The 25,545-nt window shown below is 40.6% G+C and overlaps 3 protein-coding genes across 10 annotated transcripts; 2 read left to right on the top strand and 1 right to left on the bottom strand.

The window, feature by feature from the left end:
* Positions 1–1,297: 1,297 nt before the first annotated feature.
* LOC145220620 (uncharacterized) lies at positions 1,298–4,037 on the top strand. The gene is made up of 4 exons (XM_080087818.1): positions 1,298–1,560; positions 1,783–1,946; positions 2,545–2,641; positions 3,731–4,037. Exons 1-4 carry the CDS (start codon positions 1,434–1,436, stop codon positions 3,799–3,801), a joined length of 459 nt encoding a protein of 152 aa, XP_079943944.1. The 5' UTR covers positions 1,298–1,433; the 3' UTR covers positions 3,802–4,037.
* A 10,001-nt stretch (positions 4,038–14,038) lies between these two features.
* Positions 14,039–15,685, top strand: LOC145219855 (uncharacterized). The gene is made up of 4 exons (XM_080087162.1): positions 14,039–14,117; positions 14,213–14,277; positions 15,141–15,282; positions 15,603–15,685. Exons 1-4 carry the CDS (start codon positions 14,045–14,047, stop codon positions 15,683–15,685), a joined length of 363 nt encoding a protein of 120 aa, XP_079943288.1. The 5' UTR covers positions 14,039–14,044.
* Positions 15,626–23,617, bottom strand: LOC145220618 (uncharacterized). Of its 8 annotated transcripts, none has more exons than XR_013858243.1 (3): positions 23,039–23,617; positions 15,871–22,461; positions 15,626–15,808 (listed from the first exon to the last, which is right to left on the bottom strand). XR_013858243.1 is itself a non-coding variant. In XM_080087816.1 (3 exons), the coding sequence occupies exons 2-3, from the start codon at positions 22,450–22,452 to the stop codon at positions 16,546–16,548; spliced, it is 5,727 nt and encodes a 1,908-aa protein (XP_079943942.1). In that variant the 5' UTR covers positions 22,453–22,461; positions 23,039–23,617; the 3' UTR covers positions 15,626–16,545. The 8 variants fall into 8 exon arrangements, 4 of the variants coding, with proteins under 4 accessions (XP_079943942.1, XP_079943940.1, XP_079943939.1 ...); XR_013858245.1 differs by having other exon boundaries at positions 15,626–15,939; positions 16,002–22,461; XR_013858244.1 differs by having other exon boundaries at positions 15,626–16,063; positions 16,229–22,461.
* Between the last annotated feature and the right edge of the window lie 1,928 nt (positions 23,618–25,545).

The following is a 25,545-nucleotide window of genomic DNA, read 5'->3' as shown; positions in this document are numbered from 1 at the left end:
CTACGATTTGACATTAGCACTAAGTCATGTTTTCAAAAACGGGGCTGTATCGAAGCCGAAATGGGTACAAGAAACCTAGGATAAAACCTTATAGGCTGAAGTACAGACATGTTAATTCGTTGATGTTAACGCAGCGGTTCATAAAGGTCAAATAGATGGGGAAATTTGCGATTCAAACTTGTCCAGGCTTAAACGTCGTGGTCGATATAGGGCCTCGACACGCTTGAATGAGGGAATTCCCCATAAAAATGATTTTCCCAGCTAGGGTAAATAAAAGAATAGCTCCACAGGATGTAGAGCTTATTTAGCAAGTGACAGCGTGATCCAGTGGCAAAGGTGTTGTAGTCACACTAAAAGATAATAGATACGTGCAACAAATGGCTAATTAGATGAAACAAAGTGTACCGTATCTAATCTTATGATAAATTCACAACTGGGATCAGCCCTAAAGCGTCCGCATAACGCCTTTAATGGGCCTGGCACATTGTGATTTATCTAGTCTTATGTTCCAAAAAAAGTCATATAGTAAGTTCTTTAACATGTTTTTGTGTAGTTTATTAGTGGAATGCAATGGATTACGCCAAATAAATTTTTCTCACCTATTTCGTATTTTTATTTCGTCGGACTTTTAATTGTAAAACTGCCACCTTGATAACAATGTATATGTTTCCTTATGGATTAAATGCACATAGTTTAATACAACGCGTTTTTCTGATTTGAAAATCTAACACAAGGACTGCTTTGTTATTGCACTTGCAAAGACGTCTTGCGAAGTAAGGGTTTTGCGCTTTAGAAAAAGTGAAAAACGAAACGCTTTGTTGGTACTTGTCTTCACTATTCAGAAGCGTTAGACCGAAAAGTTCATACAAATATGTTTTGGGCCTGTAGAAACCCCTGAGGTTAACAGTTTGTTTTAGGTGGTTATACTTGCACTCTACTGTAGGTTTAGTAGCTTTAAAACCAATTGCGATTTATCAAGATTTCAGCCAGTAGTTTAGACTAGAGCTTGGGGTAGGCAGTGGTTTACAGTCTTCCATGTGCTAAGTGAGATGTTTAACAATTTTGTTCAGTAGCAAACAAGAAGGCAACACGAACATGATCTTTTTTGTAATAATTATTCAGCCATCCGAAATGCAAAAATAAAGCAGTTGCATTGTGAAGTTATGCTTTAACTAACAGTTCAGCCGTTTGTAACATGTCGAATTATTACCGTAGGCGTCCATAATCATGAAAATAATTAAGAATTGTAGTATTAATGAAAAAAAAACTTTATTTTAATTATGAAGCCTAACACTATCGTTTTCATACAGTGTAAGGAATTTCTTATCTATCGTACAAACAATCGTTTCTTGCAATTTAGCCGCACAAAAGTTCTGTAATCCCGACTTTACCTTTGCATAGTAAGCCGCTAATTTGACGTGCAAAGCCTGAGAATGGTGAAATTTACGACCCCCAACAAGCTGATAATGATGGGATGTTTTGCGGTGCTTATAGCACTTTTCCTTTCATCCCAGGAGGTCTGTGAAGGGGCCCCCGTGTCCAAAGATACAACGGCGTGTGGTAAGCGAAAGTTCTAAAACAAATCAATAGTGTTGTATTAATTTGAATACCGAAAAAATACCATTTGCAATTGTAGACAAACAATCACAAATTTGTGACAAAATGCCAAATATGGCTATTATACGGTTTAAGGTTAAGGCAACACGAATGACTAATTTTAATGTTGCCATTATTTGTGTTAATGTTTAGACAACAAAATTGTAAAATAGAGTTTTTTTTCAGACATAAGCGACGAGGAAATACGGTTATTTTCAAACTTGAGTGTCACAAACCCAACAAACAGCAGTTCATCATTTCTTGCAACTGAATCATTTAGCTCAGATTTGATTTCTTTCGAAAATGACAACGACGAGATTAGTGTCACCCAAGAAGGCGAATCTTCAGAAGTAGGAACCTTTTTTATACAATTATCTTCAAGCGCGTATTGACTTGGATCTACCAGACATTTTTGTCAGTATACCAAGCGATATAAATGCTGGACAAGTTTTTAAAGTCATGTCGTTATTACTATTTGCATAGCCATTATTGTTTAGGTTTTATGCTGTTAAAACAATTAACAAAAAAATGATCAACGATGTAATCTAGCAATGTAATACTGGACGCGAGAGCCTCCAGTATTACATTGCTAGATTATCAGCCTATATCTTACATGTTTTGTTATGAGATTTATAATACAGACGAACACCTTGTTCTGGTTAGTGAATTGTCTATTATAGTGGTCGGCAACCTTTTTTGCACTGCGGACCGGTTTTGAAAGTAAAATTTTATCGCGGACCAGTCTTCAAAAAATTACAAATATTTAGCAATGAAAACGCCTAAATTAGTTTATCATCCCCGGGATATATGGGCAAAATGCTTCATAGCATTTATCCTGGAAGATTATGCGGCCCGGTAACGAACTCCTCGCGGACCGGTACCGGGCCGCGGACCGGCGGTTGCCGACCACTGGTCTATTAAACGGTGCTTTTTTGTTCATTTAAACAGGGTCATCACATCAGCAAACGAAGTACTTGGTTTGCGAGAGCTTGTATGCGCACCTACTGCAGGCTGTCGTCTTGTAAAAACATCAGAAGACGAAAAAGTAAGCAAAAATTTACGAAACTCTAGTATTTGTCGTACAAACTGCTTCTATCAGTGAAATTGAGCGATTTAAACTCATATGAGTGTTTAAAAATTTGGCAAATGACTGCTAAAATTTGGAGTTCACATCAACATAAAAAACGATCTTGATGACTATATGTTGAAGGATTAGTACTCCTAAGAATGTACACCCTTAAAATATTCACTGCAGGCAATTTAAACTATAGTACCCCATGTGTTTGTTGTAGAATTCTGTCACTGCTTTTAGCAAAATACATAGCATCCAAACTATAGGCACTCCCAGGGTTACGGGTGACATGTGGTACTTTGACATGTTTCCCGCATTGCTTGCATGCATTCAATTTCAGTTACATTATACGGTTCTGCGGATGTAAATTTTACAAGCTAGCAAGTTTGCTTCCTAGCGTGACACGTTTGCTGATATGCTACGGTGGTTTCTTGTTTACTATGAACAGTTATTGCCTTGAGTGTAGTTTTGTATGTTGCAACTTCTAAAAAGCGCTGTTAGAAGTCAGTTGGCCTTGTCCATAGCGTGGTAACCTTGCTCCATGCCAAAATTATTGGGGCCTTCAAAAAGAAACATCAAAAACTGATTTTTTTACGTGATACTTTGCCTCCCCATGCAAAGCCGATGTTGGGAACCATTTTTTAGATGTTTGGATCAGCATAAGTTTAGACAACCATGTGGACCCCACGTGACAAACAACGTCAAAATAATAATGACTTGGCGTTCCAACGTGTGCCGTATGTGCCTTGTGTATGTTAATGAGAAAGAAGACAAATTCGTTTGTGTAATCTGCGTTTTTGGGACGTCTACATCATAACGAACTGAAACTAGCAATGTATTTGTTTAAATATCAAGACGCAATTGAATATGAGCTCACAAATCGTTTAGCGTGCCATGTGAAATCAACGTCACTAAATCGGCACGCGAGCCGGGGGTTGCCGACTCCTGTATAATAACTTAAGTCTAGCCCCTGCCGATGGCGATAAGAATTTTCTAGCCTCACTTCCTTAAATATTGATTCTCAAAAAATGTTCCTAATTATATCGCGTATATTATTTCCAGGGAAGATTCATTGTGTACAATGCCACGTTCATGTCTGTGGTTATGCTTTCTTCGGTAACAACCGTGTTTGAAACCGAATCTCGGAACTAACCACTGTGTGCCGGACGACCAACATCGATCTTTACATATATATTTCCATTTCCATGACCAAGTCTTACATGCAAAATCTCAGAAGCCTCTTCTTCTACATTGTTGTTGTATGGTGTCGCGCCTTTCAAACCGTTGGAATACTTTCCGCTTGTTTTCTTTTGTTACCTTGTGCCTAAAATATAAAATGACAATCTGACCATTGATATATATTTGTTGAAATATAATACTTAACGGTTTACATCAATATAATTTCTAATCAATGTACATATGATATGCCATGAAAGTAAGTCTTTTAAATTTTCGATTTATTATGGATTTAGCAGGCATAAATTTCATCAACATTTACCGTTTTCAACTAATCATCTAAATTGCTTCCAATTTGGGATAAATTTCATCAATAAGTTCATTTTTATTAAAAATGTCCTTGAACAAAAGCCATTTTACCACTTGTTGACATTAGTTTTTCTTTGCACAGTGTTGTTTTGTAGTATTTGTGGTATTGTTGTTACAAATGTTGGACTGGTCTTTTCTGCTAACCTTTTTGGCATTTTTTTTACTATTTATTTGTCTTTTTTGTTTTTAACCTATGTTTTAGAAAGGGAAGAGATGAGCTAATTCTCTTACCCTTTAATACATTCTTTGCATTTGAAGTAAGTGTGATTTCAACATAGCATTATTAGATCATTAGTAATCAATGATTACTCATTTTTTTAAAGTAATGGTGAAGGGTTTGTCATACTTTGCAAAGGCAAGGTTTAAAAATACGAAAAAAGGCAGCACACATTTCAGCAAGATGCATTATGTAATCAGCTAAGATGTACATACATTCAATACTGAGATCAACCTTAAACGAAAGGATAAAGTTTTCAAACTAATGTATTGTCGTATAGGAAGGCCGGTTTGATTGCGTGTAACATGCTCAATAGGCCTTGCGTACTATTCTACGATCTTATTGTCAAATTATCGGCCAAATAGCAATAGCTTTATACTTAGTGCTGGTACCAGCTTTAAGTATCGAAACGTATGTGTTCTTGTGTGGGTAGAAAAGGTGGTTTTGCGTATTTGATACCGGTAACAGGGTCACGATTCAGTTTTTATAAACACAGAACACTTCTTATCTCGTGCGAAACATTCCCGTCATGGATATGCATCTTTGGTTCAACGCTTCTGCCAAAAAGTGAAAGGCTTGCGTGAATGACTTGCTTATTGACCCTATGGTGGGTTTAACATCTTCAGGTATTGTGTATTTGTATGGCATTGTGTTTTATGTATAATTTAGTGTAAGGGTTTAACATGAGAGGATTTGCTAAAATGTAACGGTTTAAAACTTAAGTAAATGTGGACATATACTGCTCAGTCACTGGCCATATGCAAGGTAAGTCTGTGTTAGGGCTTCTTCGTAGGCAGCAATGTCAACCTATTTTTAAAATATAATTTACAACGTACAAGTGATCTGTGAAGTAAAAGGGAATCAGAATTTCCGGCCTAGGTTAATCGGAACACGAAAGACAATTAAAAATTGACAACCGACTCAGAGGCAGGGTGGTAGGGTGGTTGTTGATTTTTCAACTTTTTGTCAGATTGAGAACTTCACTATACTAGTGTCTGGTAAGTTCACTTTCATTGTACAAATGCAAGCGCATGTGTGTAGTCTACTCATTGGTTGTGTATAGCTGTAATCCCCACAGATCTTTATGTAGGCCTATTGGCGAAGGCACTATTTTGTAAACTTTCTTCGGAGCTAATCCAGTTTTTTATTTGTTAAAATTAGGGTTCGTGCTTGTACGTACAGGTTCAGGACTAAAATTCAAGCTGGTTAAAACTTTAAACCATCTCGAAAGACAGTTGTATTAAACAAAATCAAACAAACAGACACAAGAAACAAACAAAATCACTGAAATAAATCAAACAATTAATCAAGTCGCAATCTTTTGAGTGATTACAAGACTTCGTTCGACTACAGACCACACGTGGGTTCCTTTATAATTTAGCGCACGCCTTGAAAATTGATACCTGTCACCCCTGTGTCCTGCCAATAGGGCGAAAAAGGGAATCGATAAGCATCGCTGCCTGCGCTTTAGTCCATACAATTTTCGGTTTGCGTCATCGGAACCCCACGTGACTCAGCACAATGCTTGTTGCCAGCGTCACGTTCTCAAAACGCTGGACCAGTTTTGTACGTGTAATGTCATGGTAACGGTGACGTTTTAGAGGGGATGTTGTGTGAACAAATCTTTTCCCACGCTCGAAAATAATATGGCTAGTTTTTAATTGCAAATGCATCACAGAATAACATTTTCTACATTGAAGTGTGCTATAACCATTGAAAACATATCAAAACTGCAACATTTTGCCAAAATACCCGTTTGCGAAATTCCAGTCCTTCGCGTAGCTAAAAAAACAACCTTTTTGGACTCTGATCAGATATTTGACTTATCCCAGACTCGCGCACTAATTGGCCGCCGTCCATTTCTCAAAAGGCTTTGGTCACAAGACAAGTGGGTGAGCGAAACCGACTTCGGTTACCAGTTTCTTGTTTTGCGGCAAAACAGAGCACAAAACGCGGCGAACGTGCTACCAATCGATTGATAGTTAACCGATTCCCGCCTCCCTTTTCCAATTGTGCGCCCAAGCACATCGACAAAGCAAACAGGTTAGGCCTTTCCGCCCCCACTTTAGCACAAAAAAGGCAGATTAATCCAATAAGTCAACGAATTGTATGGGTTTTTAAAACAGATATAAGTCGTGACAGTCTAGATGTGGATTGCACGTTCAAATTGATTTAGTACGAGTGGAAGTAATGCCAAAATGGTGCATTTAGATGATTTATGGTTGGGTCAACATATACAAAAACAGTCTGGTGTTTTTGTGCGATTGTCATTTTGTTGTGTTGTTTGTTTTGTTCGTAAGTTACGAGAAAGAGTTTTGTTCAATGTGGTTGGTTTGACATGAACAAAGACAACTATAGTGTTTTTGTGCGATTGTCATTTTGTTGTGTGTTTTTTTCTTCATTTACGAGAAAGAGTTTTTGTTCAATGTGGTTGATTTAACATGCACAAAAACAAGCGAAGGCTTTTGTTCGACTGTCACTTTGAATTGTTGTTTCTTATAATTAGACATGAGAACACGTTGTTTAATAGAATAATTTACCCAAAAGTTGTCGATACACATCAGGGTACTGGTTACGTGTGGGTTAAAAAAACGTAATTTTGACGGACCTAATTGTCTCAAACAGTACAAAATATGTGTCTGACAGCAAGATTGGCCAATAAGTCGTTGTAAATTAACATTCTGGAGTGAGAAAAGCTTAAACCTAGTTCAGTCATAACCCCACAGATAATTATTTAAAATTAGTATGGCCACCGGGTGAAAGTCATATACAGGTTATTAATTTTAATAAACCAAGTAACTGTTTTGAGTACAATGATTTAGCAGTAGATTCAGAAAAAAACGATTTGTTTGTAATGTTTGCTTGGCGGTAAGCGATCAATATCGACGTGTTAAGATAAATGTGTTACCTAAACAAAACAAAAACGTGTAAGGTCTTGTCTGTTTTGTCATGTACAAATTTGCTAACATGGAAATGCAAAACATTAATTCGTTTGTTCTGATGGAAAACGTTTTAAAACATATCTAAGAATAATTGACGAAGCAACAGTGCTTCCTAATCAAAATCAGTCAACAAAGTTGTTTAACGATATATATTTCACCCCAAAAGGGCATCTTCAGTCTTTTAAAGACTTGGACGCCTGTGAAGCAAATTGACTCAAAATTACCCAAGCTACTATTAATATTCAAAAAATGGTTTTGCCCAGGGTGCGATAACTCCATTCATTATTTTATATCTTTTTATTCTTTTACTGGTTTTTATCGATTTTATTTTGTATTTCATTTGGACTGGGTTGTTTGTTTGTGTTCATTTGGACTGGGTTTGTTTTTTCGTTGCCCGTGGACTAGACGGTTATCTCGTCTCTCCGCTTTTCCTTCTTTTTTATCTGGGTGTGCACTGTTCCCTTATCGATTGTTGCAGTGTGTACTTTTTGTGTAGCTTAGACGCAGTTCTGTCGCAGATCTTGCATAGTTAGCATGGGCTTGTAGCAGGTTGCCGTAGCTCTTTGCTGTGTTTAATATGGTTTTAGTTCATTGCTTGGTTTGTTTTACTTTTACACTCGTTGTTTCACAGAACGACTGAAGATGCCCTTTTGGGGTGAAATATATATCGTTAAACAACTTTGTTGACTGATTTTGATTAGGAAGCACTGTTGCTTCGTCAATTATTCTTACATATAATTTTATGTATAATAATCAGTGATCGTCGACAAAAAGATGCCCACTACTTGCGGGATAGATCCTGTACCAAACACTAAATGTCAGTAAAACATATCTAAGGTCAACGAAAAACAAAAATAACAAAAGTTATCGGTAGTAACTCGACCCAAATACCGATGACTAATAATACTTTAATTAAGTACACTCATTAAGCAGGATTATAATGATAACTAGCAGCACCAGTGAAGCAATTTTTCCACTATTTGAAGAGCCACCAGTTTCTTCGTAGTATGTAATAATAAAAAGCGAGATCAAAACTTCAAAACATATTCAAACCTGAAATGGGAAATGACTAAGCAAATTTTGACAGGACGCATCCTTAAGGTGTGTCAGCGTGCAAGACTGCTAAAAAACAATGAATTCTTGATCTAATTTTAAATTGAATTTTGAAACTCACGTCCGTTTCTAATTCCAGTCATGTCAATGACCCCATATGTTTATATGTTATGAAATAGTTGCGTCCTTGTAAACCTATGCTGCGGATAGGCATGATTGTAAGCTGCATGTTACCTATATTTGAGGCCAGAGCCAATAATCTATTCACAAATAAAATTGTTTTGGTTGTTGGTGACTCAGGTCAAGTCTAGTTTTTTTGCAGAAACATAACTCCAGTCATTGCAATAAAATACGTTCAAAACAAAATCGGCAGGCTAATTTGTTTTACAACCCAGCAGTTAAACAAATTACGAATTGTTACGGATGTTTCGCAAAATGTACGAACTGAGCTAGGGTTGCAAACGAGATATGAAATTTTTACGAAAAAGGTTTGCTTTAAGTTCACTCTATCACAAATCATTGTTTGTAGCGCAAACCGCACCGAACATCGTTTTCCAACGGTGAATAAAGCAAAGTTGAGTTTTTAAAACGGTAAAATGAACGGATTGGCATCGAGTACCATACTCGTGTAATTACATTAGCACTGACGAGCGAATATGAGTTTAAACGCTTCACACCATTGTTGTGTTTTTGATATATTCGCATGGTTGTTCATTTGAAGTAATGTCATACCATTTCGGCAAAGTTTTTGTCAAACCGAAAATGTGGGTAGTTTTACTTCCATTATATAAGCCATTGCCCAAACCTAAGTCAATGTTTAAAGTGCAGTGCAAAGCGTGAAGTCAAATTTCAAATTTAAAAATCCCGCGTTAAATCACGTGTGTGTCTAGACTATGTACGATCCGAAAATGGACAAAAAAGTCGTGCACGCCATGTGTATGATCATCACTGATAAAACGTCAACCCAGTAACCCCAAAAAGGTCAAAAATAAGATCATACTTTTTCCTTTAACATTGCCCTTTACAAAAGGATGTTATTTGCATACGATCAAATGCTTCAGTGGCCATGAAATCGGCCAACGTGATTTTGTTTTGGAAACGTTTTTCCGCGCAAGGTCTTCTAAATCGCCCCGTTTACCTTGTAAGCCTTTTGCGGCTGCTTCAAATAGTTTCGTTTGGGCGTCGGAATTTGTACTTTGTCACTGACAATTTTTGCTATACAGTTGGCAGCAGAAATATGCTTTGTCAACTGTCTTATTATGTAATAAGTTGATGTACCAACAGTTTTTTGCAATGGGGGTTTGTGACAGCTGATTTAAATAGAAATTAGAAAGCAGACAGATTCGTGTTTGTAAACGGCGAGTTTTAATGAGTAATGTAAGGGACAGACCAGCCTTATACTCATCGCGACGTACCACCTGACGACGTTTTCTGTCGCTGCGTACCACCTAAACCTGAACCCTGTTTGGATGGATATACTAAAAAAAGTGTTTTCTTCGTCACTTATTTTTAAAGCCAGCAAGGTTAGCAATTTAGCAATTCCCAAAAGATTGTCCAAGACACGAGTTTCACGCAAAACCAGGACTGGTTAGCGAAGTTGCACTTCATGATCTAACTTGAATTACCAAAGGTTGAGAACCACTGAAGGAGACGTAAAAACGGCATGCTAGACTGTACAGGCGTTTTAGCCTATAGCCATCATCAGTGATATGAGGCAATATCAGTCAAAAAGTAAAGCAAGTTGCTTTTTTAACTTGTTTGGTTGTCAGTATATCAGTTTGCAGTGTTCCAATTTAGTTTTAAATTCACAAACCAGCAGTGTATGGTCAACATGTATTTAATTGCAATTTTGGAAAGAGTAACTTCCACAATTGCTTTTTCGTTACGGTTTACGCAACTAAGGGTTCAAAACACGTTTCACCGCATTTAGCATGCTTGGGTTGTGATGTGTAGCCAAAATGAGGAGTTACTATTTGCCACCGAGATAGAAAGGGGTTACATGAAGTCAAAACTGTGCAACTCTGCAAATATACTGGTGACATTTTTGTGCTGTTAAGTTGATTACTTCTTAAGTAACCATATGGTGTGGCAGTAGAAGTTTAAATTACAGTAAACAAATGTGGAGCAAAAATGAAAATCCAATCAGCTTTCTCTTGGCTATGACCACAAGTATGTTGAGCATTTTTTTACAGAGTCTGCTGAGGAGCGTACAATTGTTAACTGTTTTTTTTTAATTTCGCGTCAAGTAAAATAGTTGTACAGTTGCAATAATATCATGGCAAAAGGGTACAAAGATTAAAACGATTTTGTTCTTCAGTGCAAGTACAGTAGTCGTTATAAAAGTGCCCCTTCTTGACTATGCATTATTCTTTTTTAGAAAAGGGTGTAGGCAAAGTCCTGCGTGGTATGTAGTGCGAAATCGTTCACTGGTAATGAGCAAAGTTGCGGCATACGCTTTGGTACATCACCTTTTGCCAGCTGCTGAAACAGTTAAGTCAGAAACAACATGAGTTCCATCCTCTAAATCAGTGGTTCTCAACCTTTTAAGTTTGCGGACTGGTAAACTTTCAAAACAAATTTTGCGGACCGGTGGACTTTCAAAATGAACCCAAAATGTAATCACGACAAAAATATGTAATTCAAAAAAGTATGAAAAATTAAATTTAATGAAAAGTTTGCTGCTGTCTGTTTGATATCATACGTGTTAAACGAGGTTCTAATGAATTTCTGCAAGGCGAAGTAGAACGTTGACTTCCACACCATTTCTCAACCTTCAACATCTTGCATTTTGCAATTGAGATATAAAATTGTAATACAGTATATTTGGCGGACCGGCAGGAAAGTTGACGGGGACCGGCACCGGTCCACGGACCGGCGGTTGAGAAATGCTTCACATTTAAATTCAGTGAACACAAAGCTGTTGAAAAGCGAGATATATTTCGCCTATACAGCATCGTCAGTCTCTCAAAACTACAAACAACAATGGTTAAATAGAAGAGAATTTCCCTGCCTGTACATGCGAAATATATCTCCATTTTTAACAACATCTGATTTTGGGTCAGATACATTTGCTTCTTTGTTGCCACTTACTCAAACAGTTTGACTCAGTGATCGTGGACATTAACATACCAATACTACAAGATGGACACAACCATTGATATTCATCTAAATATACTGAACGTAAAAATGCACAATTAAAAGCCCGCGAATTTAAAATACTATTTTTAGCAACAAAAACCACTGTCCTAATTTTTGGAAATTTGTTGAAACATTATACTTCCTCTTTCCCTTTGTTAAGCGCCAATATTATCAATCGCATGGTACGAAACGTTTTGTTCTGTCGCAAAAATAGTCGAATTCCCGTTTCGGAAACTTAATTGACGTCACAGCTCTTGCACCTCTAACCCGCAAGAGGGGATTTTTTTCCGGTTAGGCGATTTTTCGACAAGGATATAAAGTCAGTGATCAGCCGGTACAGGTTACAGAGACCATCGTACGAAGTAAAACGCAGTGTGACAAGCAAGATAGCGTTAATGAGAGTTAGCATAGAGACTTCAATAGCTTTCTGTGACATGAAAAACACCAACACTACAGTGGCCAGATAAAAAGTTTGGTTTTGTTTGTTGTCAGTTGAACGCTTCCAATGGATATTTTTTTAATATATTTCCTGAAAAATTGCGTTTGCAATTGTCATGTTTGCTAACACATGTGTGTTTGCAAAAAATACCGTATATTTTTGCATTTTGGTTTATATCGCCAAATTTTGTAACATGCTTTTGTGGGGAATGAGTTTGCACTATTTTGTGCGGCACCGGCGGTTAGTTTGGAAATGCCCTTGATTGCACACGTTTTTTTCTTTAACCACGTGTAGCACACCTTGCACCATGCGCGTTAGTGTTAATGGAGACCTGTATTGTTCAGTTGCGTTTTCGATTCTTCAAAGTAGCCTTGCGTGTGGTTTTGTGTATATGTTTGCTTATAGTGACAACCTTTGGGTAGCCGCCGAAAGGGAGAAGGCTTTGCAACAAATGTATGCAAGATAAAATCGTAAAGGTGATATATATTCAACATTATGACTTTGTTGATTTTGCCACAATTTAAAGTTCTATAGAGGAAACTTGGCCGAATGGCCTGGCGCGCCTGACCCACATACAAAACCTGATCGGGTTTCGTCCCCGGGAGTATCCTGGGTTCGAATCCCGCCAACGACAAAGGGCAATTTTCAGTTCTCGGACTTCCGCCTGATTGTCGAAAAATACAATAAAAAAATAAAAATAAAAAGTTCGATAGAGAGAAAACAACACGTGCATTTTGTGCATCAACTGACTTACGTGGACAGTCAACTTTTGTTGCAGGTTTTGTTTTATGTTTTGGTGGAGGTCGCCGAATTTTGTTGGGTTATGAATTGAAATTGATATTTTTTGTTAGGAGAAAAGGTGTAAGTTTACAGTTGATGAGGTAAATGAGACTCAACATTATTTCGAGGACCACCCAAGAAAATGGCTTTTGTCCTATTGTCATTCGTGAAAATATAAATAAACATTTTTGCCAGACAATCGTATTGTGGTTTAAATTCATGCGAAATTAATCTTAGTGTGTTTGAAAATAAACTGACAATCACGCACCCAACGAAAGCTAAACGAGTGTGGGTAATACAACGTTTAAACATGACAGCAATCGATCAATAAGGTTTTGTGCGAAGAAACATATTATATGCAGCCAGTGTCGGATTAAATGTCTGCTGGCCTGTAGGCACATTTTATAAGTGGCCCGAAAATCAGGATTGCCAACTAAAAAAATTAGAATCATCAGTGTTTTAAAAACATAACTAAATTTCTACTGTTTTCAAAGTGGCCTGGATTTTTAACTGGCCTGTAGGCACGTGCCTACTTTGCCTAGCGGTTAATCCAGCACTGTATGCCCCATGACATTGTTAACCATACGCTATATTACAGTTATCGTTTTTTAGAGCTGTGCTTTTGCTTACTTTATGAAAGATATGTTTCACACCATGTATGTTACAATTTCAGCATAAAGCTAGGTGATTAGCTCTTGCGATTACCCGGATCCAGGAACTTGCAAGATAGGAAGCATAAACTAACTGACAGCAAGTTGATGTAAATGACGGACGCCGCAATTCAAAAACAGTTTTGTGCAAAATCTCAGTACGTTATAAAATTGTATGTAAATTATGGACGCCAAGTAGCTAGGTTACGGCGATGTCAACAGATATAAAAACCGATTTTTGCGTCATTTTTGTTGATAGTTAAACTTCAGTAGATAGGAAGGTAATGCTTGGAGTCAAATCTAGCGCTGGACGGTTAGCGTCGTAAACTAGGGCTAGTTTAAGCTCTTCTGACAAGATAAAATAGTGGTAGCCCTTAGAAAGCAGGCATTGCGCAACATTAGACGTAAAGTGTAATTCAGGGACCACGTAAGGGCAAGTATGACATGCTGGGAGGTAAATCACTTTAATGCGTATTAGTTGATTTGGAATGGCGTAATTGGGGAAAAAAAAGTAAACGTCAAATTTAAAGTGTTTATAGATAACTTTGTCTTTTTTGTTTTTAGGTGATAAAAATCATAACATAATAACCATTTACTGCATTACAATAAGTCATGGGATTGAAACTACAACTTTTTGCAATTACTCTTTTTGTGATGGCGATGTTGTCACATTCTAATGCTACACGTAAGTTGAAAACGCTATAATTTTTTTAGGGATTTATTACCCGTCACAGCCTCATACAAATAACAGAACCAAAAATTAAAAGTATTTTTTTGCAGTCAAGTCTAAGACAACGGTGACACTAATACCAGATAGCATCTCGTCACTATCTCCAGAACAGCAGGTGAGTGCTTAGTTTACTATTGCTATAGTTTAAATGCGTTGACATGGCTCATTAATTAAATTATTATGACGCGTTTAAGCTTTCCCTTGCCGCAGGTTTAGCCTTATACCTATGCTGTGCCAATTGCTTTTAAACACTTTCTTTCCAACAAAGGGTTTTTTACAGAATGGCGAATTGAAATAGACAACACGCATGACAAAAACCTTTTTTTGCCTGTTAATACACTTGGGGTTTTAAATTAACCATCATTACACAATAATTTAATCAAATTGGTTACCTTGGTGATTAGAAGAAATGATTCCTTTAAATTTCCCATGTCGTTCCTCCATAACCATTTTTAGTTTCCACTTTGGGAACCACTACAATATAGTAAACGGTTAAAGTTAAACTATACGTCATTAACCTAATAAATAACGGCACCAGAAGACATAAAAGGCAACACTCTTTTTAGTTCAAACGTTGCGGCAAATGCTCATGTCATCATCAGTGGTATGAGGCTCACAGTCGTTTATTGGAGTTAGTGCTTACGAATCGTTTTTGAGTAGCCCGTTTTGGCCCGAAAGTTTGATTGACGTGGTTATAATAAGGAAGACTTACATAATGGACAATAATATGCAATGGTTTAAACAAGAAGTTTAGGGTGTTTGGGCATGAGGTTAAAGTACTAGCTACTCAGCTAGGTAAGTTTTTTTTTAAATTATGCACACAGGATATGTGAAGTCACTAATCAAGCCCGTTTGTTAAAAAATCCTATGCCCTAACCCGGCCCGAACCCAAATCCGTACTTGGCCCGAAGATCTCCCGAATCCGTTTGAACTATAATAAACCGTTATTATCGTCGTTAAATTTATGTCGTATTGCAGGGACAAGCTGAAAACCTTCACGTTAGGGAGAAGAGGGCTTTCTTTTATCGCAAAAGAAGAAGAAGTGTATCTTGGAACAAAAAGTGGTTTGGAATATGCAGACGGAATAGATACTGTTGCAAACCCTGCAAAAAATTTAGAGGTATATGAAACAATTAATAAGCTAAAGCTTGAAAAGGGAGGACAGTACACTATATGTAAATTCTTATAATCAGTTAATGCAGTATACAGTAAACCTCGTTTAATCCAGACCCGTTTGGACCAAAAACTTGTCCGGATTTGGCGAAGATCCGGATTAAACGACGTCAATTAGTTCAAGTCCTTCCACTTTACATATAATTTGTACCTCGAGTGTTTTTTTTAATTAGGCAAAGATTCGGATTAACCGATTCCGGTTTAAACTTTACTGTATTATTTACTGTATTATCATCAAGTAATATAGCTGTATGATTTTATCATTAGGTACAGTAAAACATACGGTATGTGTAACGTCCCGTGAACGCGCCCCGGTTATAGCGCGGAACATCACACGAGGAGAGAATTGAAACGCGATTCCTAATAGCCTCCAACAACCAGTCCACACAGATAGATGTTTAGCTGATCTTATTAGGCGAATTCTTTGAATGTAGGACGATGAAAACGAATTGGAAACGTATAGGAAACGGTTTCTGCATAAAGCATGACATTAACACACTGCGCTTTAAATGCAGAAATATAGCACAAATCTTACCAACTGTTGTGGTAACCGGAGAGAGTAAATAGCACGGGTATTCAACTCGCATCAATTACTGGTACACACCTAAACATACAATAACATATGTCACCACACTGCGCCTTTATGACGTCACACACAGTTCTTACCAAGCTATGTTTGGCGACAGTACAGAATAAGTCACGCTTCACGTGAAGATAAAACAGAAATACTGCGTAAACAAAATGCAACTTAAGCATCTTGTCTAAACCCAACTACACGTACAGTACAACTATTACAAAGCGAATGACATATTAAGTCATTGCGGTTAAGTTCACATTCATTACCATAATTCACATTTTAGAGTCATTAAACACATATGTACAAAGTGACTCACCAATAATCGTCAACACGACAATAAATAGCCTTTTCTAATTCAACCGACGCAGCACCGTGCTCCACGGAAGTCAGCAACGAAAAGAACTAAACCACGTTGCGTTATCACACAAAACTGGCAGTCCATTGTTACGTCACACAACGCAATAGATTACAACACAAGTTGTACTGAGGAAATGCGGGAATCTATAGAAATCTGCAATTACTGGCAAATAAGATGTAACATACCCCCCCACAATGTACGAATCCAAGGAGTACATTTACAACACAACACACAAACATCGGCAGTAATTGCGAACACAAAAAATAAACAACTAATCACGCATCGCGGCATAGCAAGCACAATTTTGCAATTGGGCGTCTGAGTGCTCCAGTGTGAGTCTTGACGATCACCTGACGCACTACTCCCTTCCGATCAGGAAGCACATCGGTCACGCGTCCCAGAAGCCATTTGCTCCTAGGCTGATTATCATCCGCTACAAGCACAATGTCGCCGACCGTGAAATTAGAATGTCCATTTGCCCACTTCGATCTGGGCATTAGCGTCGGCAGGTACTCGCGCGACCATCGCCGCCAAAATTGGTCGGCCAAGTATTGTACTTGGCGCCAACGGTTACGATGGAAACAGTCCTTCCCCGTAAACAGTCCAGGGGGCATATTCGGCGCTGCACGTTGCAGCAGTAGGTGATTTGGTGTAAGGGGCTCCTCATCCTTCGAATCGAACGTCACCGGAACCAAGGGACGAGAGTTCAGGATGGCCTCGACCTCCACCATCAGCGTCATCAGTTTCTCATCGGACAATGTCTGCTCCGAAAGCAGAGCGTTGAGAATTTTGCGCACAGAGCGTATCATTCGCTCCCAAACCCCACCCATGTGGCTGGCAGTGGGAGGATTGAAGCTCCACGCAATATCACGTTGTTGCAGATATTTGTAGATCTGCTTTTGATTCCACCTGTTCAGCTCTTCGCGCAGGATGCGCTCAGCTCCAACGAAGTTTGTGCCGTTGTCGCTGTAGATCTGGTCTGGCCGTCCTCGACGACCGATAAAACGTCGGAGAGCTCCAATAAAGGAGTCCGTAGACAGTGAATGCGCAATCTCAATGTGCGCGGCCCTGGTGGAAAAACAAGTAAAGATGCACCCGTACCTCTTTACCTCACTTCGTCCTTGCTTCACAAGGAAAGGTCCAAAGTAGTCGACACCGACCACCGAGAACGGCGGCTTATTGGCCTGCAGTCTCGCAGCAGGAAGGTCTGCCATCATCTGTTTGCCCAGGGGGCCATTTCTTCGGCGACAGGAAACACACTGTCCAAGAACACGCCGAACTGCTACCCCTCCTTTGATGATCCAGTAGCGTTGCCTGAGAGACGACCACGTGTGTCCCATTCCAGAATGGCCAACCTCGTCATGCTGTTGCATAATCACCAGGTCGGTAAACCGATGGTCGTATGGAAGAATCATAGGATGTTTAACATCGAACTCGACACACGCACGCTCGATCCTTCCACCAACTCTCATAACTCCATCGACTAGAATTGGGTTGAGCTTTCCAAGAGCCCTCTTTTTCTTTGGTAAACGAACGTCTTCTCCTTTGGCCTTTGACATCGCAGCGATAACGTCCGGGAAACTTCGTCTCTGTACATACTTTACAATCTCAAGCTCGGCAGCCTTGAGTTCAACAACGGTCAGTTGCCCAGTAGGTACTTTATACTTGGCAGGAAACCTCCTTGACATCAACATCGATTTGAATCTGAGCAACCAGCTTACAGCCCTTTTCAGCCGATTGAGTGATGAGTATCTCGCAATGAGTCGATCCGTAGCGGACTCGCTGGTGACCAGACAAACGGTTTGAGTTTCTTTCTTTATCAAAAGAAATTCGATTGGCAATGACGACAAGTCTGGGCATGAAGGCCATGTATCTTCTTGTTCCCAAAGAAACTGGGGTCCAGTAAGCCATCGGCTGGACCTAAGGAATTTATTCACACTGAGTCCACGAGACGCCTCGTCCGCTGGATTTACCTTGGTGCTGACGTGTCTCCATTGACTAGGCCGGGAAACATCCTCGATTTTGGCCAAGCGATTTGCAACGAACACTGGGAAGCGCTTATTGCAGTTGCGAATACTTTGAAGAACCGCAGTCGAATCCGTCCAGAACACGGATTGGCATTCGTCCAGTTGCAGCTCCTTTCTCACAAGTCGATCCAACTTGGCTGCAACAACGGCCGCCGTCAGCTCCAGGCGGGGAATCGAACATGTCTTCAGGGGGGCAACGCGTGCCTTGCCTATTAAAAACGAGCAGTGAATGCGTCCTTGCTCGTCTACCAGCCTCAGATAGGTCACCGCGCCGTAAGCTGTGGATGACGCATCTGCAAAATGGTGCAATTCCGTTTTTCGCACCTTACCAAAATCGTGGGGCTTCACGCATCTAGGCAGAACGACGCCTCCTAACCGCGGTAGTTGCTGCAACCATTTTGCCCACGATTCGGAGTCTTCATCGGAAAGAACGTCATCCCATCCCAGCTGCTTTCTGCAGAGATCTCTTTGCATCGTCTTGGCCACCACGATCACGGGCGCTGCAAAGCCAAGAGGATCGTATAAGGAACTTACCACCGACAGGATTGACCTTCTGGTGTAGGCTGTAGGCTGCTTTACATCGACATTGAAACCGAACTCGTCCGACGAAACGTTCCATCGAACACCAAGTACCCTCTCGCAGGAGGAACCATCCACGTCCAGCTCCTTCACCGATTTAGCCCGTTCCTCTTCATCAATAGACGCGAGAACTCGCTCGCTGTTGCTAAGCCACTTGGTTAGCCGAAATCCCTTCTTCTTGAGAAGTGCACAGATACCTTTGACCAACTGAACTGCTTCTGCTTCAGTCGACACGGATTTTAAACAGTCGTCAACGTAGAAATTCTTTTCTACCGTCTCGACGACTTCCTTTGGAAATTCGCTTCGCAAATCATCAGCGGCTTGTTTAAGACAAAAACTCGCACAGGAAGGGGAAGAAGTTGCTCCAAACAAATGAACAAGCATCCTGTGTGCGGTGGGCTTCTTCGACACATCGCCATCGGGCCACCACAAGAACCGAAGTGCATCACAATCTGTCAGCTTCACACGGATCTGATGAAACATGGCCTCCACGTCGGCCACAAGAGCTACCCTTTCCATCCGAAACCTTGATAGAACTCCTACTAAGGAATTGGTCAGATCCGGACCCTGGAGTAAAGCATCATTCAACGACTGGTCGCGGTATTTGGCAGCACAGTCAAAAACTACCCGCACCTTTCCGGGCTTGTGTGGATTTGTGACAGGGTGATGCGGCAGGTACCATACTACCTCTGCAGACTGTTCCTCATTTGGAACTTCTTCGGCATAGCCTTTAGCTATGTAACCCTGTACCGTCTTTGTATACGCATCACGTAGCACGGCGTCGCGTCTCAGGCGACGTTCTAAAGAACCCAAACGGTTTAGCGCCATGTCCTGGTTGCACCGAAGCGGTTGTGCGTTCGGGCGCCATGGCAACGGCAACTCATAATGACCTTGCTTGAATTGCACACTAGTTTTCATTTTATCCAATACGTAACGGTCTTCACGCGACATAGGCATCGCGTCGGCGTTGGTATCTTGAAAGTCGGTCTTCCACATTCGCTCTAACTTCTCGTGCAGCGAATCATTGGCAACTTGAGTAAAGTTGACGGAAAACAAATCAGTTGACTTGTTAGAGACAGGTCCTGCCAATGCCCATCCAAGTGGAACCCTGAATGCAATAGGTTGCTTCGATTTTCCCTTCCGTACCTCTTGCACGAGAAAGGCCTCTGGAACGTCTAGCCCGATGAGCAACAAAGCTTCACTGCAATCTACCTGTGGGAATGACAGGTCTCTAATATGTGGCAGTGCATCCAATTCCGCGTTTCTCGGAAACTTGTTGGCGGTGATAGGCAAACAATCAACAGCGAAAACCTCAGGAAGTTCCACTGTTGTAGAGCCATCGAGCGAAGCAACAGATAAATTCACTCTTTCGCCCTCGCGCTTGCGACTGTTCCCGTTGATCGTTTTAAGCGTCACGTTGCTAGGTTCACCTTGCAGCCCAAGCTTATCTGTCAGTTTCTTGTCGCACAAGGTAATGCCCGAGCCAGTATCTAAAAGAGCGTAAGTATCAACAGTCCTACCGTTAGCACTGACTTTGACCGCAACCATCATCAAGTTGACGCTCTGTCTACCGGAGGAAGCATGACAGTTCTTTCCAATCGCCGACACAACCGAACAAACTGTCCGTTCCGGCGCAGGTCCTTTGACAGGAGACTCGCCCTCTCTCTTCTCTGGCGGATGCAATAAGGTGTGATGGGCTTCATTGCAGTCCCTGACGGTACACGCTTTGGGGCTGTTGCACTTAGTGGCAAAGTGCCCAAATCTGAAACAATTATCACAGAGTCTACGGCGCCGGGTGACGCGCAGACGATCGCGGTAAGGTAGGGATTTAAATTCCTCGCACTTAGCAAGCACGTGGTTTCCCGAACAGCACTGGCACAACGGGGTAGTGGGAAAATGGGAAGGTCCGGCACGAACCTTCGGCCTAGATTCTTGTTCGCTTACAACGACATGACTGGAAGCCTTTACATGACTACTTTTACCTTTCGCCTTCTTAGCTTCGTTGCGATGCTCATCGAGCATGCGGCTGAACAGTGAATTTGCAATCCGATCCTCCGTTTCCACAAAGTCCACAAGATGCTCAAACAAAGGTTCACGGCCAGTATCTCTGAGAATTTTCTCAACACGCCGTTTCCAAGCCTCTTGCATCTTGAACGGTAGACGATTCACAACAGCAATCAACGTGGGGTAATTATTCATCTCGGAATGCTCGTCAATGTCTGAAAGTGTAAGTAAACAATCGCGCAGCGACTGCGCAAGCTCGCTCAAACCAGCAGCATCGTTCGGTCGCAATTCTGGACCGTTGACCACACACCTTACACATGCATGAGCGATTATGTGTGACTTGCCAAAGTGGTCGTACAGTAACTGTCTCGCTTGTTGGTACCCGTTTACCTTTAGTCTAAAGCAGTGTTCAATCAGTTTACGGGCCTTGCCATCACAATGCTGCGCCAAATACGACAATTTGGCACCATCGTCGTCGACCTTGTCGTCGATACGAGAATCGAAATTGCGCACAAACTTCCAATAGTCCATTGGATTGCCATCAAAAACGAGAACCTTAGGCTTCGGTCTGTTTATGTGCTTTACAAGTGATGCAATCTCATTGTCATGCACGCCAGTTGGCTTGACTGAATCGTATGTACAAATATTATTTACAATTGGGTTTGCTGCGGTAAAGGAACCTCTTTCGTCAAACGAAGATTTAATTTTAGGCGCATATTGGGATGGGGACTTCGAAGGAGCAACATAGTCAACCACATACCGCTGGTCAGGAGGGCTTCGCTGCGACGTGACAGGCGGTGACGTGAACAATACGCGACGTTGATCCCCGAGCGGCTCCTCCGGGGGAGGCGTGGTCGATTTACCAGAACCTTCCTTCACCGTCACGTACTCCGTGTTTCCTGACATCTCGTCCCAAACTTTCTCTTCAACCTCTGCGGCTTGGAGCTGGTGCTGCAGTTCCAGCATTTCCATTTTGTCCCTTTGACGCTGTTCTTCTTCAGCACGACGAATTTCTTCTTCGGCGCGACGTCTGTCTTCTTCTGCGCGTCGCATGTTCTCTTCTGCGCGTAGTATATCGGTTTGCCGTTTCATTACTTCGTGCTGTCTGGCTAGCTCCTGCTTCTGCGCTGTCTGTTGAATAGCAAGACGCGCAAGCTGCGTAGTAACTTTAACTCTAGTTCTACTGTTAGTGGAAGAACTAGATCGCCTACTTCGTCCGCAGAAGGAGTCGTTGTCCCTTGGACTCTTATCACCACTTCCACCCGGACTAGCTATGTTAACAGGTAAAGCAATGCTAGATGGAGAATTTACCTCACGAATCCAGTGAGAAACTCGGTCATCAAATTCGGCCTTGTTTTTCCTCACGCTAGCTAGTTCGGCGGCAAGATCGGGATGCGCCTCGTAGACAGCAACAGCATCCACAAAAAGGTGTTCAAGCGCAACCAAGATCGTCTCGAGCACCTGTTTGTTGCGGTGGTCCTTCATCAGACACTCGGCGGCTAGATATTGATCATCTAGACGTCGACGACAGTCAGCGATCGCTTCAGGAGTTGTAACGTTTGATTGGCTCATCTTCGACCGCTTAAATATTTAACAAACGGTTAAACTGATCTTCAACACACAGTTGAAGCTTATTTCAAGAAGCAGTTGAAACTTGATTTCAACTGTATTGTTCTGTTCAACGAACAGTTGAAACTTGATTTCAACTGCAGAGTTGTGTTCAACAACAGTTGAAACTTTCTTGCAGGAAGCAGTTGAAACTTGATTTCAACTGCAGATTGTCTTCAACAGCCAGTTGAAACTTTATTTCAACTGTATTGTTCTGTTCAACTAACAGTTGAAACTTATTTTAAGAAGCAGTTGAAACTTGATTTCAACTGCAATTGTCTTCAACAAACAGTTGAAACTTTCATGTAACGTCCCGTGAACGCGCCCCGGTTATAGCGCGGAACATCACACGAGGAGAGAATTGAAACGCGATTCCTAATAGCCTCCAACAACCAGTCCACACAGATAGATGTTTAGCTGATCTTATTAGGCGAATTCTTTGAATGTAGGACGATGAAAACGAATTGGAAACGTATAGGAAACGGTTTCTGCATAAAGCATGACATTAACACACTGCGCTTTAAATGCAGAAATATAGCACAAATCTTACCAACTGTTGTGGTAACCGGAGAGAGTAAATAGCACGGGTATTCAACTCGCATCAATTACTGGTACACACCTAAACATACAATAACATATGTCACCACACTGCGCCTTTATGACGTCACACACAGTTCTTACCAAGCTATGTTTGGCGACAGTACAGAATAAGTCACGCTTCACGTGAAGATAAAACAGAAATACTGCGTAAACAAAATGCAACTTAAGCATCTTGTCTAAACCCAACTACACGTACAGTACAACTATTACAAAGCGAATGACATATTAAGTCATTGCGGTTAAGTTCACATTCATTACCATAATTCACATTTTAGAGTCATTAAACACATATGTACAAAGTGACTCACCAATAATCGTCAACACGACAATAAATAGCCTTTTCTAATTCAACCGACGCAGCACCGTGCTCCACGGAAGTCAGCAACGAAAAGAACTAAACCACGTTGCGTTATCACACAAAACTGGCAGTCCATTGTTACGTCACACAACGCAATAGATTACAACACAAGTTGTACTGAGGAAATGCGGGAATCTATAGAAATCTGCAATTACTGGCAAATAAGATGTAACAGTATGTTTGATCTGCCATAAAAAATTCTCCGGAAACCCTGTCATGTTTTCCCACTGCAGAGGAGGCTGATATCAACACTTTCAGACTTGTTTTAAACTTTGTACAAAGCGTCGTAGCCACATGCAAAATTACCGTCCTTATTTATTATTCTTGGAACCAATGCATCTAAAATATACAGGATCAATTGGATCGCTTGGTGCACTTATATATCGATATATTGGATCGCTTGGTGCACCAGTTAATGTTAAGTTGCACCAAGCGATATAAAGATGCACTAAGCGATGTAAAGGTGCACCGAGCGATATAAAGATGCACTAAGCGATGTTAAGGTGCACCAAGCGATATAAAGATGCACTAAGCGATGTTAAGGTGCACCAAGCGATATAAAGATGCACTAAGCGATGTTAAGGTGCACCAAGCGATATAAAGATGCACTAAGCGATGTTAAGGTGCACCAAGCGATATAAAGATGCACTAAGCGATGTTAAGGTGCACCAAGCGATATAAAGATGCACTAAGCGATGTTAAGGTGCACCAAGCGATATAAAGATGCACTAAGCGATGTTAAGGTGCACCAAGTAATGTTAACATGGGCGCCGCCACGTAGGGGCAAGAGGAGACAAAATACATGTCCAAATTTTTGCCGAGGTTCATCAACAGCAAGTGTGTTTGTTCTTTTTTTGAGAATGTTTTTTACTCTGTTTCGCCCACTGTGAATATGTATTGTGCCGTTTTTTTGAGTGTGTAAATAGACGTATTGTAGTTTTGTGTATCAATAAGAAATTGTCATGCAAAAAGCAGTAATTTTTGTTTGTTTGTTTGTAGAATTCGGACACAAATGGAAATGCTTATTCGTTGCAATTTGTCATTAGGCTTGTAATAATGTGGGTTACTGATATTTTTTTAAATCAAAAAGCCAAGATCTACATTACACCCACGTCCTCCTAAAACTACATTACTCTTGAACTATTAATTACACCGTTTGTGAACGAAAAAAGTAAAATACACATCATCACCTCTAGCGCAACCGTTGACAGATATGCACAAAGTTTGCAGTTTTTTTTATGGTGTTCTCAATACGCCTGTTTTGTACGCATATGTTTCTTGAACAATGATTTGATACCGGCAGACTTGAATATGTATGTCTTCGCTGTAAAGTTTACAGTGTAAACCAGGGGTGGGGAACCTGCGGCCCGAGGGCCGCATGCGGCCCGCTTGCCTTTTGAAAGTGGCCCGCGTCACAATTTTGTTAAAGTACAGCTTAAAACGTAGCATAAAAAAAAAACAATAATAAAACGTTTATGTACAAATATTTACTTGAAAAGACTTTTACACATTTCTACATTTGAAAGCCAAACTTATTAAAATGGCCACACTTTCAACTAGTGATGCACCGAAGTTTCGGTTGGCCGAAACATTTCGGCCGAATACGCTGTTTTTCGATGTTTCGGTTTCGGCCCGAACTTTTTTGAAAATTCGGCCGAAACCGAACTTTTTGATTGCATGGAATTAATACCCAAATGTTCATTTTCGCCAATACGAAACATCATAAATACTTGCCACATTGTCTGCGAAATGTTACAAGTTTAGTGAAGCTTTCGCATTGTGAAAGGGATTTTGGTTGTCATAACTGAGTTCACTTGCATCAACAACACAAGGTTCAGTTAAAAACACCCATAAGAAATGCGGTTTTAGGTTCGGCCTGATTCGGCCGAAATTATTCGGCCTCGTGGCCGAATATTCGGTTTCGGCCCGAACCTTTTTAGGCGGGTTCGGTGCATCACTACTTTCAACCACTTGCTATATTTGTTACGTAACAGTCACTCGATTGTCTCTCCTTGCAGTAACAAATCATTTGCCATGTGGTGTTAGTTTTAAATGGAGCTAGGGTGTTCCAGAAAGAATGGACAGGTTTTAGTCGAAAT

Source organism: Phallusia mammillata, chromosome 3 (assembly GCF_965637545.1).
Source record: "Phallusia mammillata chromosome 3, kaPhaMamm4.hap1.1, whole genome shotgun sequence".
In the NCBI taxonomy this organism is placed as follows: Eukaryota; Metazoa; Chordata; class Ascidiacea; order Phlebobranchia; family Ascidiidae; genus Phallusia; species Phallusia mammillata.
Note: the sequence above shows the minus strand (reverse complement) of the source record. Positions and strands in the feature narration are given on the sequence as shown.